Here is a 13680-nt window from a genome sequence, read left to right as displayed (position 1 = left end):
TAAGTTTCGAATCAATACAAACTACTGCTACTTACTTACAAAACACTAAATGGTTCGGCTCCCATGTATCTATCCAGTCTTCTAACACGCTACAATCCGTCACGCCCCTTGAGATCTCAAAACTCCGGACTTCTAGTAGTTCCTAGAATAGCAAAGTCCACTAAAGGTGGTAGATCATTCTCACATTTAGCTCCTAAACTTCGGGAAAGTCTTCCTGACAGTGTTCGGGGCTTAGACACACTCTCCCATTTTAAGTGCAGATTAAAGACGTATCTTTTTAGCGAGTCCTACACTTAACACACATCACATATCATAACCTTGTGCTCCAGTACATCTGATCATATGCACATGATCAACTTGTGCTTGTTGATATCATGAACAGCAGCTACGCGGATTTCTCTGAACTGCTTCTCTTTCTCTCCCCATCCCGAGGCATCCTGAGGTTGCGCCAGCTCCAGTCACGTCCCACCTCATGAAGATTATGGACTTTTCAAGAAGTAGATGCTGACCCCGCAAACATGCCGAACCATCTAGAGACGTACCAGTGCCAATTGAATCCCACTTCATGTGAAGTTTGGAAATTGGACCTCTTTGAGTGTTTAAATGCTCTGGCATGGAGAATCTGGTTTTGGATCTGTGATGATCGCAAATGAGCTATTTTATAAGTTGTTCGGTAGCTCCTGATTCCATAATCTCAAATGACTGTATAAGACTGTAGAAAAGACATTACTCATAATCTTACACTCCAGTGCTCATGTTAGTTCTCACTCTCCAGTGTTCTGTATTGTTTAAAGATTTATAATCGCACTCTTGATGTCACCCAAATGAGGATGGTTCCTCTTTTGAGTCTGGTTCCTCTAAAGGTTTCTTCCTCATAACATCTAAGGGAGTTTTTCCTTGTCACAGTCGCCATGGCTGCTCATCAGGGATAAATACACATTGTTCACCTTAACTGGTAATTTCTGTGAAGCTGCTTTGAGACAATGTCCTTTGTGAAAAGTGCTATAGAAATAAACTTGACATATACACACATTATCTATCTATCTATCTATCTATCTATCTATCTATCTATCTATCTATCTATCTATCTATCTATCTATCTATCTATCTATCTATCTATCTATCCATATCGAGAGAGAGAGAGAGAGAGAGAGAGAGAGAGAGAGAGAGAGAGAGAGAGAGAGAGAGCGCTACATTAGAACTAACACAACTGCTTCTGTCAGCCTGTCTATATATACTTGGCTGATGTTGGTAACCACATGCACACAAGCCCAGAAATGTGCTGCCTGATTTACAAACACATACAGTACTATAGCATGAATAATTAATGCCCTGTAGGCAGGCTGCTCAGACAGTCTCAGTCTCGCATGCCAAGCTTAGTTAAGCAGCACTGACTGGAACTTGCTTATATTAAAAAGAAAAGTGGCAATAATTTTAGAGACACACTGAAAATGCATTTAATTTTTACTGATACCATATTAAAACACAGCCTGGTTCTGGATACTTTTTTTGGCAAAAGCTGTTGAAAAAGGTATAGTTGTGAAAAAAGCGCTTGTGCTGGCCTAAATAAATGTAAAACTAAACTGTCAGTCAGCAACACTGGCTGTGAATTGTGTTGACTCACCCCTGTAGTGTGATACACTGGCGTGAGCTTTCCATCCAGCTGCCACACAACATTGCTCGGAAATACTGAGAGCGAGCGCAAAGAATTGCCCTGAAGAACACACACACACACACACACACACACACACACACACACAGAGAGAGAGCTCAGGTTCATCCATCACGCTCAACTTCCCATCATGTCACTATGGGTAATGTAACAGCCTTGAAATAACAACAACCCATGACATTATGACATTATAACATTATGAGTGGTGAAGTGAATAACACTAATTATCTCTTTATTAAGGCACCTGTTAGTGGGTGAGATATATTAGTCAGCAAGTGCCTAAAAACATTTTGTCCTCAAAGTTGATGTGTAAGAAGCAGAAAAATTGGGCAAGTGTACAGATTTGATCAAACAGAAGAGCTGCTGTAGCTCTAATTGCTGAAGAAGTTAATGCTGTTAATGTTCAAGAGGTCAGGAAAAGGGATACAAACAATATTAGGTAGGTGGTCATAATGTTATGATCGGTGTGTATGTGTGTGTTTATATATATATATATATATATATTATATATATATATATATATATATATATATATATATCACACACACACACACACACATACAGGACGGTCAATCGATTTAAATAATTAATCGCATGATTGTCATGATTTGTCGTTGACATGGTTGCGTTAGGAAGGGCATCCAGCGTAAAAACATGTGCCGAATCAAACATGCGGATCATGAATACGGATGATCCGCTGTGGGGACCCCTAATGGGAGAAGCCGAAAGAAAGTTCATCAAGTAACCAAACGTAAGTTTATGTTTCCACACAGACGGTTTTAATTGCCGGCCCATCAGTAGGACAAATCTATAGTGATACATGATGTTTCGGTATTTATTTATTATTATTTTTATATCCGAGTAAAGAAAGGACGATGTGAATAAATGTGTGTTATTAATTTCGCCTTTCATTGTTTTTATATACAGTGGGTACGGAAAGTATTCAGACCCCCTTAAATTTTTCACTTTTTGTTATATTGCAGCCATTTGCTAAAATCATTTAAGTTCATTCTTCTTCCTCATGAATGTACACACAGCACCCCATACTGACAGAAAAACACAGAATTGTTGACCTTTTTGCAGATTTATTAAAAAAGAAAAACTGAAATATCACATGGTCCTAAGTATTCAGACCCTTTGCTGTGACACTCATATATTTAACTCAGGTGCTTTCCATTTCTTCTGATCATCCTTGAGATGGTTCTACACCTTCATTTGAGTACAGAAATTTTTGATTATACTGATTGGACTTGATTAGGAAAGCCACACACCTGTCTATATAAGACCTTCCAGATCACAATGCATGTCAGAGCAAATGAGAATCATGAGGTCAAAGGAACTGCCTGAAGAGCTCAGAGACAGAATTGTGGCAAGGCACAGATCTGGCCAAGGTTACAAAAAGATTTCTGCTGCACTTAAGGTTCCTAAGAGCACAGTGGCCCCCATAATCCTCAAATGGAAGACGTTTGGGACGACGAGAACCATTCCTAAAGCTGGCCGACCGGCCAAACTGAGCTATCGGGGGAGAAGAGCCTTGGTGAGAGAGGTAAAGAAGAACCCAAAGATCACTGTGGCTGAGCTCCAGAGATGCAGTCGGGAGATGGGAGAAAGTTGTAGAAAGTCAACCATCACTGCAGCCCTCCACCAGTCGGGGCTTTATGGCAGAGTGGCCCGACGGAAGCCTCTCCTCAGTGTAAGACACATGAAAGCCTGCATGGAGTTCTCGAAAATGGTGAGAAATAAGATTCTCTGGTCTGATGAGACCAAGATAGAACTTTTTGGCCTTAATTCTAAGCGGTATGAGTGGAGAAAACCAGGCACTGCTCATCACCTGTCCAGTACAGTCTCAACAATGAAGCATGGTGGTGGCAGCATCATGTTGTGGGGGTGTTTTTCAGCTGCAGGGACAGGACGACTGGTTGCAATCAAGGGAAAGATGAATGCGGCCAAGCACAGGGATATCCTGGATGAAAACCTTCTCCAGAGTGCTTTGGACCTCAGACTGGGCTGAAGGTTTACCTTCCAACAAGACAATGACCCTAAGCACACAGCTAAAATAACGATGGTGTGGCTTCACAACAACTCCGTGACTGTTCTTGAATGGCCCAGCCAGAGCCCTGACTTAAACCCAATTGAGCATCTCTGGAGAGACCTAAAAATAGCTGCCCACCAACGTTTACCGTCCAACCTGACAGAACTGGAGAGGATCTGCAAGGAGGAATGGCAGAGGATCCCCAAATCCAGGTGTGAAAGACTTGTTGCATCTTTCCCAAAAAGACTCCTGGCTGTATTAGATCAAAAGGGGGCTTCTACTAAATACTGAGCAAAGGGTCTGAATACTTAGGACCATGTGATATTTCAGTTTTTCTTTTTTAATAAATCTGCAACAATGTCAACAATTCTGTGTTTTTCTGTCAGTATGGGGTGCTGTGTGTACATTCATGAGGAAAAGAAATGAACTTAAATGATTTTAGCAAATGGCTGCAAAATAAAAAAGAGTGAAAAATTTAAGGGGGTCTGAATACTTTCCGTACCCACTGTATATGTATGTATATATATATATATATATATATATATATATATATATATATATATATATATATATATATATATATATATATAGAGAGAGAGAGAGAGAGAGAGAGAGAGAGAGAGAGAGAGAGAGAGAGAGAGAGAGAGAGATAGATAGATAGATAGATAGATAGATAGATAGATAGATAGATAGACACACACACAATAGTGTGAATGTCCTGATTTCTTATTTTTTTGCATGTTTGTCACACTTTAATGTTTCAGATCATCAAAATAATTTAAATATTAGTCAAAGTTTTTTATTATTGAGGGAAAACAAAAACCAAAACTACATGGCCCTATGTGAAAATGTGTTTGCCTCCCTGTTAAAACTGTGGTTTATCAAACCTGAGTTCAATTAAACTGAAACTCGTGCTGCATTATTGCATCACCACAATCCTAATCCCCCACTGCTCCTTAAGTAAGCAAAAGACAGAAATCACTAATTGTCTCCTGCAATCTGAACAGTCTAAAAATAAACACTTTTTCCTTAGTCTGGCATGTGTTGTGCTAAGTAAATCTGCTGAAGCAGATGACAGCCAGATATACAAAAAAAAAAAAGGCATTGTAGCCTTTAATATGGCACATCAGGTTTATCCCTGACAAGTATAATGTCCAACTTAAAAGCCACCACAACATATAGTAGGAGCATAGTCTGACTCTCATTCTACTGAATAACCGAATATTGAGATTCACACAATGAATTCTTTACTTTTCCCCCCTCAAAGAAAAACATTGCTCAACTGGCACATTGTGTCCTCCACCTCCTCTAGTGATGGACAGAAAAAAAGTGAGCAAAAGATAAGAGAACATCAACAGTAAGGTGTATTTATGTGACAATTTCAACTCTGCAGCAGTCACTACAAACACACCATGCTGACAAGGACTGCAGCAACTTTAACACACACACACACACACACACACACACACACACACACACACACACCCCATCACTAAACTGTAAAAAAATTTTATTTAAATGAATTAAAAATAAATAAACAAAACGGCTCTTGTGAAAACAGACAGAGCTTAATTCTTAAAAAACACCTCCAGATAACATTATTCTCTGATTATAAGCATCTACACTGTAGAAAACACTGATCTTGGTATAAGAAAAAGTATGAAGTTAAATAAATCTCAATCACATTTGGTACAAAGCCTTGGACAGGTCATTAAGGCTATTGCGCTTGACAGCTATTCAATTCGGGATCCACAGTGAATGCACAACAACACTAGATGGAACAAACATCATTTAAAAAAAACAAACAAACAAACAAAAAAAACCACCGCAATATAAAACACTGAAAACTCAAACATTCAGCTCTAAAAACCTTACAGCAAGCCAATCTGGATTTCCTGAAAGCAGCGATTCTGAGCTCATTGTAATAGAGGTGAGGTCAAGACAGTGGCACACTTTTTTTTCACGCTGTGAAAAAAAATGTAATTTTTTCATTTACAAGGAAAATCCCCTTATTTATTCTCTCATTACAAACGAGACAGACACACACACACACACACACACACACACACACACTAAAGTGTTCAATGCAAAAACAGGTTGCAGAACCTTGCGCTCTGTTTGTGACTGAGTAGCCTTGATCTGTGTTTTGTAATTGAATTGAATCGAACTGAATTGAGAGAAGAGAGGAAAGGCGAGGTAAGGTGAGACTTTTTTGTCAAATCTTGTTGCTATAGTAACAACCTGGATGTAATGAAAGTAAGCCCTGCTAAATCATCAACATGTTTGCCACTAACTTTACTTTGCTATTGCACTGGTTATGGCAGGAAGGATGACTGGCTCAGTTAAAACACAGTAAAATATCCCACAGGCTTTATCACTTAAATTAAATCAGAATGCACAACGTGGTGTCTATAGAGATACATTATGGCCCAGATCATTATATATCCTGGGCACCACAGTAAAAAAAGATTTTGGGCAGTTTTTTTTTTTTTAAACATCCATGTGTTAACACTTCAGTTTGCTAAATGAGGGGCTAGCATCATATTACCTGTGAGCTGAGAAGACTCTTTCCCCCACCTGGATGCTGATATCACAGGATTCACCTCGTTCATACAGGGCCAAAAGATCAGCTCCTAGTCCAGAGGCTGGCTCTAAATGCACAGAGTCTGACAGAGACATAGAGTGAGAGGGAAAAAAAACAGACAACAGAAGAGACTTGATTGATCTCTGCTGGAAAATTGATTTGCTTCATCAGCAGAAAAAAAAGCATCTTTTACCCTTTACTCGCAATATACACGGTGTCCCAAAAGTCTACATACATTGGGGAAATAAACACATTTTAGCAAAGTGTCTTGCAACATTTTTCAGTATTAGTTTATATCACGTTCGTTTCCCAGCCTTAAAATTGCCTTTGTCAAAGGAAGTACTAAAAGCTTTCTCGTGGATGTTTCAAGAGGTTGAGATAGACATGAAATTACATTCATAACACCAGTGCTAACAAGTTCATTTGTGAATTTATTTCATTTATAATAAATAGGAATTTTGAGCAAATTTATGGGTAAATAGTTTTTCCCATGTGCGAGACCCTCTGTAGATCAAACAAGATGTTTGCTGTTTAGCGTACGCTAGAGTTCAACAACTAATGGAATTACATGTAACACGATTTAAAAGACTTATGTTGTCTCTGCCACTATTAATAATTATTTAAAAAAATCTGTACAAATTGCAGCAAACTTTTAAATTACAAATCCCATTTGTAATAGCTTTTAAATAGTGTTCTATTATTATTATTATTATTATTATTATTATTATTATTATAAATATTATTTTCTTTTACCTGGATCTTTGCTAGTGTGAAACTCTCCATACTCCTCCCCCACAGCACCATTTGTTAGCAGTGAATGTCCATGCAGTCCAGCAGAGGTGGCAGTTCCCTTCCCCAGGCACTTCTTGTCAGTGTAGATTCTCCTATATATCCACAAACATTTGAAAAAAAATCATCACACAGATAAAAAATAAATAAATAAATAGCTGAACATATAACCATGATACACATATGAATTAAAACTGCTTTGTGATTTTTCTTTCTACACAAGCTTGTAGTGCATGATGTGGCTGCTTCAGTGTCCTCATTTGGGATTTTCTCTCCACTCCGCTCTAAGGATTTTCCTTTTCAGGCAGTATATAGAATAGCACTATTTCCTTTTGCACTTATTTTGCATTTGTTGATAGTTTCTTGTACTACACATGCTTTTGCATCTCTGTACCTGCATGTTTTTAAGCTGCATTGAATAAGCGTGCCTGCTAAATAACTGAAGATAACAAGAAGATTTCAATCTTAAAGTTGCAGGAGGGTCAATGCATGTTCAGAGAGCCTTCACTGCTGTGTCCCAAAATGGCAAAACAGCAGAGCCATTTTAAGCTATAGGTAGTATAAGCAATTATTTAGTCCCTGAACCACCAGGGGGCGATAAGGAACACAAAGTTCAAACAACAAGATAAAAAAAATGCAAAAAATGCAAAAAAAGAAAAAATGCAGTGTGCATCAGGGTGACAGAAAAATGGCTGCATACATTTACAAGGCTGACATACTTTTCACTGATCCTGTTAGGGGTCGCCACAGCGGATCATCCGTCTCCATACCCCCATGTCTTTTACATCTGCCTCTTTCAACCCAACTACCTGCATGTCTTCCCTCACCACATCCATAAACCTCCTTCTTGGCCTTATTCTTTTTCTCCTAACTGGCAGCTCCATCCTCAGCATTCTCCTACCGATATACCTCATGTCTCTCCTCTGCAAATGTCCAAACCATCTCAGTCTCACCTCCCTCACCTTGCCCCAAAAACGTCCTTAATGGGTGGTCCTTCCAATACATTTGTTTCTAAACAAGGCTGACATACTCCTATAGGTACCTATATACAACACAGTGTTCAGTAGAATACTATAATATCTGATTACAAATTCCCAGTGATATTTTCACATTTACTAGCTGGCAAACCAGTAAGCAATCTCTTACTGGCATCTCCAAGTTCTACATTTCTATCTTCCTTCTCATCTTTTCATTTCAAAAAGTTCTGTTATGACCAAGGATTTTACTCTAACACCCACTCTCAGTCTACAATGATGAAGAAGTAAATCAGGGTGACATTGATGTCACCATGAATTCAATGCTATGCTTGAAATGCATTTTGTAAAAAAAAAAAAAAAAAACAACAAACAAAAAAAAAAAAACCTTCCTGTTACAGGAATACTTCTTAATTTCTGTCTCCCTTATTACTCACTAAAAATTCTCTAGTAGGTCACCGAATGGCTCAACTTCAAACAGCCTAGTCAGTCACTATGCCAATCACAGCATTGCTTTTGCATGGGGTCTTTTATTTTTTTTTTTTTTTTTGCAGTGGCCCATTTTGTGCAACTTTATTTGGTACAAAGGTGCAACTTTGCCACGTGAGCGTACGTCTCTAGGGTGTGTTTATTTCAGATAGTGTTCTGGAGCAGTCAGCATAGTGCTCTAGATACATCATTAGAAAAAGAACGAACAAGAGAGTGAAATAGAGACAACATCTACCCCAACACTAACCCAAATAATGAGAATAAAGCATTACCACTAACACAATGCATAAAGCTGGGACACTGAGAGAATATACAAGTGATGCCAATCATGCTTTTAGATGAAAAGTCTAGCATGTCAACAGTCTATGAGCGAATATAAACAAAATAAATCTATCTGTCCCTAACAAAACACAAAAACTTACTACCGCTGATACACAGTGCCACCTGTCAGCCATCTAATGACAGTACAGTTTTCAGTCTAATATAACTAGAAATCAAATTGCAGTAAAGCTAAAAACAAATATATACTGATGATGAATAAAATAGTCTACATAGAAATCTCTAGGGATATCCCACCAAACCAAGATAGTAAAACTGGCTGTGCTTTTCATCCATGCAAGTACCTATTTCAGGCACAAAACTGCCAAACAAACCAAACCTGTTGGCCGTACTGATAATTACACAGAGTACAAAAGGCGGGACAATGAAATAACCCTTAATAATGCCTCCATTAATCAGAAGTACAACCTAACCTTTCTTTTATGGATACCAGTGCGCTGCAGAGTGAGAGCGACTGCCCCTATAAAAGCATTCTATAAATCAAATAAGTCAAACTAATCCATTTAAGAAGCACTTGGCAGCGTGCAGACGAATATTACGCACCGAATGAGCTCTTTGAGTGCACTAGGTTCTGTTCCCTGCAGGTTGATGATGGAAGCATTTGGTGCGACTCCCTGGAGGAGGTGAGGAGCTCGAGCCAGCAGCACAGCCTTATGGACCCTGAGCCGGAAACCTGAGCTCACACACACACTCACGTCTGTCTCCTGCTCCTCCTGCAGCAGCCTGCAAGCAAACGAGAAATCACTACTACTGCAATTATACAAGATAATAATAACAATAATAATACATTATTCATTCATTACAACGTTCTGTAAGGATTACACCTTGCTAACAGAATCTGAAATATGTAGATCATTCCTGGCATGGTAAGTTAGCATGGGGGGAAAAAAAAAAAAAAAAAAAAAAAAAAAAAAAAAGGTTCTTACTTGGGTACCGAATGCAATCCTTTTGAATCTTTTTCAATTTAGTTCACATCTGAGTTTCCTCAGGAACATATTAAAGGCACAACAATGCCAGGGGTATAAAAAAAAAGAAACTAGAGTTTTATCTTCCTCTACCTGAAATACGATTTGTAGTGCGTTATAAAACGCTAGCAATTTGGATTCTTTAGCGTTTGCTTCAAGAATTTCTCTAAAAAGGAGAAAATCCTGACAATTTCGCATATCGAGGGAGTGAATGAATAAAGGATGGAAGGAATGAAGACATTTGTTAAAATATGCTTAAATAAATAGAAGTAGACAGAATCTTTAGAAAATTAAATATTAAATGTAACACACACACACTTATATAAACATCTGTATTACCCAAATGGAGTCTAACAAATGTAAACTACTTAAATTAAAGTTTTCAATTTATAAAATTTTAATAATAATTTAATTTGTGGCAATTTAACTGTTCACGCAATTTAATAGAAAAAAAAAGTGCATTGCATTCATTTGATTTATTCGATTTTCTTTTTATAAAATGTTATTTTACCAAGCATGTATTTTATAAAAAAAAAAAAAGTAAACTGTTGATGTTTACAAATATTAATAATAATAAAAAACTGTTTTAGAAAAAAAAAAAAAAAAAAAAGGCAAGCAATTTTGTTTTGCATTTCTTTCCCCTAACCGTAACATAATTTCTGAACCACGGTTAAAAAAAAAAAAAACAAACAAACAAAAAAAAAAAAGGTATGTACCGAATCGTAAATTTTGTGTACAGTTACACCTGTAATAATATCAGAGCAGGCAGAGTAGTTCAGTAATAACTAAAAAAGCAAACAAACAAACAATAAATAAACAAACAAAAGCATTTCACTGCATGTCGTACGTGTATGTGACAAAATTTGATTTGTTTGAAAAACCAAACCACGAATCAGGACACAAAAACTGAAACCAAGGCCACCATGTCCTTTTGTGTATGTGCTCTTCTGCTTTTTATTATGCTACACTGTACTAACTCAACCAGGCTGTTAATATAAAAGCGCTCTGACCTTGAGGATGACGTGATCAACAAAGACAAGCGAGTGAGTCATTTTGGGAGCCGAACACAACCAGGCAGCGTGTTTCAGATGAGGTTATGTGTTACATTTACATACAGGTTACATTAGAACCTTAATTTCCTGAAGTGAAATTGGTAAATAATACATAATATGATGCATTCTGTATTCTATGATTCGCACGGGACAAAGGGATGATCTGAATTCATATCCTAAAACTATATGTGAGCAAAAGTGTCATGCCCCACTTCCCTTGCCACATCACCATCATCATCATCCATGTCCTCTACAGCAGCTGATCTGAGCGACCCAGAATCTTTACTCTAGTAATGCTGTATGCACTACAACCATGTGAAACGACGAATCTCACTCCACAGTGATGGAGAAGTAGGTCAGGGAAAGCTCAAGGACAGAAATGCTTCCTAATGCTCTCGAATTATGCCCTTTTGTCATATTAAGGACTTATGCCAGAATTTATTTTCACTTAACCTCTTTCTACTTCTTATAATGAATAAAAAAAAGCACCAGAAATATCCAAATAATTGTGCCCTAGCTGTGAGTACTAAGAAAGAAAAAAAAGAATTCTTCTATTCAAAATAATTTTTTTTCTTATATTAAAAACATCAGGGCAGCTGCTGCAATTTGCCTAATTGACTGCAAATACCACTAAATTTTTGGAAAAGCACAGGTAACAGGACAAATGAACCAGATAACAGTTTTTCCAGTAATTACATCATTCACACAAACAACATTACAACAGCTTTGAAATGACTTTCTCCTCAGTCACTCACATTCTAAAACCTTTATTGTTACAAGGTTATGGCTGTAGATTTGTTTGCTTTGTTATTGTTCTTTGAGTCAACAACTGCCCTTAGGCGTTCAATAAGAGAGCTTCAAATACATTTTTGGAACAGCAGATTGTGTCAATATTATTAATATATTATATTATGATTAACGGCAGGCTCCAGTGTACTAATACTACAATAGACAGAGATTTAGGATGAAAAGCCTGTAATTGATTTCTTTAAAACAAAAAAAAACCCCCACAATTAATGAGTATAGCGATATAGAAATGCTCACTATGCCTCTCAATTATCAAAATCGATTTCAAGCTTAAAAGTGCATGGCAGGTATTTACATACTCATTCACCTGGAAATTTTATTCAAATAAACTTAACTCAGTCAGAATCAGATTCAAACACAGACTATGTGGCCGATGGTTAACAGTCGCTGTCTGACAGACCTGGGAATTAAACTCACGACCAAAATTAATCTGGTATCTTTATATATTTTAATATGTAAAAAACAATATCAATATCCTTAATTGAGAATCTCAGATTCTGACCTGACACTGTCCTTCTCACAGCAGCCACACCTACTCCTTCTAAGCTGTGTTACCAGGTTATGCAAAACATCAGACTCAAGAGCAGTGCCTTTCAACACAAGCTGTGTCCTGTGGTTAGGGACATCCGTCTCCTGACGCAACACTCTCACTGCTTTATATTACCAGAGTCCGATAGCACTGTCGAATGACTGATGACTAATGATGAAGATATTAAATGAGAGGATTGAAGTATTACACACAAATATATGCACTTAATACAGAAAGTTGACATTAGGATTTATGTTAATTTAGTCAATAAAGCACTCTACTGGCTTAATGCTGAGTTTGCTACAAAAACCACACACGATGTGTCATTTGCGTAATTTGCAGTCTAAATGGACAATGTGTTCATGTTTATTTTATTCTTTATATACTTTTACTTTTTTTAAATGATGTTCTCCTCTAAAAAATCTTAAAGGGTCTTTTTTTAAGGCAAAGAGTGCATATGACCATTCAAAACCAATGGGCATTGACATGTTAGTGTTAGTCCCATCTATGCCGCCACTCTTCAGATTTTAGAGCAGGTCTGTGTGGCCTTTAAGCATTAGTGATGTTTGGATAGGAGGCCTAGCGCATAGTCAGTGTTCCACTTCATTCAAAAAGTGTTCAGTGAGGTTATGGCCAACGTTCTGAACTAGGCATATGGGTTCTTCCACTCACCCATAACAAACCATGTACTCACCTACCTCGCCTTTTAGGGTATTGTCATGCTAGAACACGTTTGGAACAACTCTTTAGCTTCGAGTGATGATAAATTTCAATTGTATATGCGTCCAAAATTGTGGAAAAGTTTGAGGAAGGTCCACAAATGGATGTAATGGTACCTATACTTTCAGCCATACTGTGTATCACCAAAAATAGAGATCAGATCTAGAGCCTCAGACTCAGTGTATATATAAATATAAGTCAAACTCATCTTTACATCTTTTTTTTTTCACATGACCCTTGATGGTGGCATTCTACTTGGTTAAAAAAAAAAATTATAATGACCAAAGACATTTTAGGGCAAAATCATCTGAAGCCAGAAATGAAGTGGATGTCTTTCTATCTTCAAGTGTCCTGCTACTCTATTTAAACCAGATGCTTGTGAAGACAACCGTTCAGGTGCATCCTTAGAGCGAGTGTGACATGCAAGAGCTACCTGTTCAGGTCTGAAGACAGTGCCCTGGCCAGCTGTTTACCCAGAGTGCTCTTGTGCTTGCGCTCTTTAGACTGGAGCTCTCGAGCAGTCTCGGTGGAGAGCATCACTGCGGCCTAACTCTCCTCAGTCAGCATTCAGCCAGGATCTCGAGCTTTTCTGGAAATCTGCAGAGAATCAAGAAAACACTTTAGCTCATAATTATTCTGAAGTTTGCTCTTTTTTTTGTGGTCCCACACAAATAAATACAAAACTTACACATTAGTATTAATAAGGAAAGACACACAAAGTAGGTTGT

The 13680-nt window shown here is 37.7% G+C and overlaps 1 protein-coding gene across 3 annotated transcripts in view; it reads right to left on the bottom strand.

The window, feature by feature from the left end:
• The window catches only part of btbd8 (BTB domain containing 8), a 34676-nt gene that overhangs the window by 20419 nt on the left and 577 nt on the right, over positions 1 to 13680 (bottom strand). For 2 of the 3 annotated variants that reach the window (XM_083568609.1, XM_083568610.1), the window contains 5 exons: positions 13386 to 13549; positions 9423 to 9602; positions 7042 to 7172; positions 6253 to 6370; positions 1625 to 1714 (listed from right to left, as the gene is read on the bottom strand). In XM_083568609.1, coding sequence (XP_083424735.1) covers positions 1625 to 1714; positions 6253 to 6370; positions 7042 to 7172; positions 9423 to 9602; positions 13386 to 13489 — 623 coding nt within the window. In that variant the 5' untranslated portion in view covers positions 13490 to 13549. Of the gene's footprint in view, positions 1 to 1624; positions 1715 to 6252; positions 6371 to 7041; positions 7173 to 9422; positions 9603 to 13385; positions 13552 to 13680 lie in introns of all 3 variants that reach the window. The other variant, XM_083568611.1, reaches the window with a different exon arrangement.

The sequence above is a fragment of the Silurus aristotelis genome (genome assembly GCF_946808225.1).
Source record: "Silurus aristotelis genome assembly, chromosome: 2".
In the NCBI taxonomy this organism is placed as follows: domain Eukaryota; kingdom Metazoa; phylum Chordata; class Actinopteri; order Siluriformes; family Siluridae; genus Silurus; species Silurus aristotelis.
This window is presented reverse-complemented; position numbering and strand designations above follow the sequence as displayed.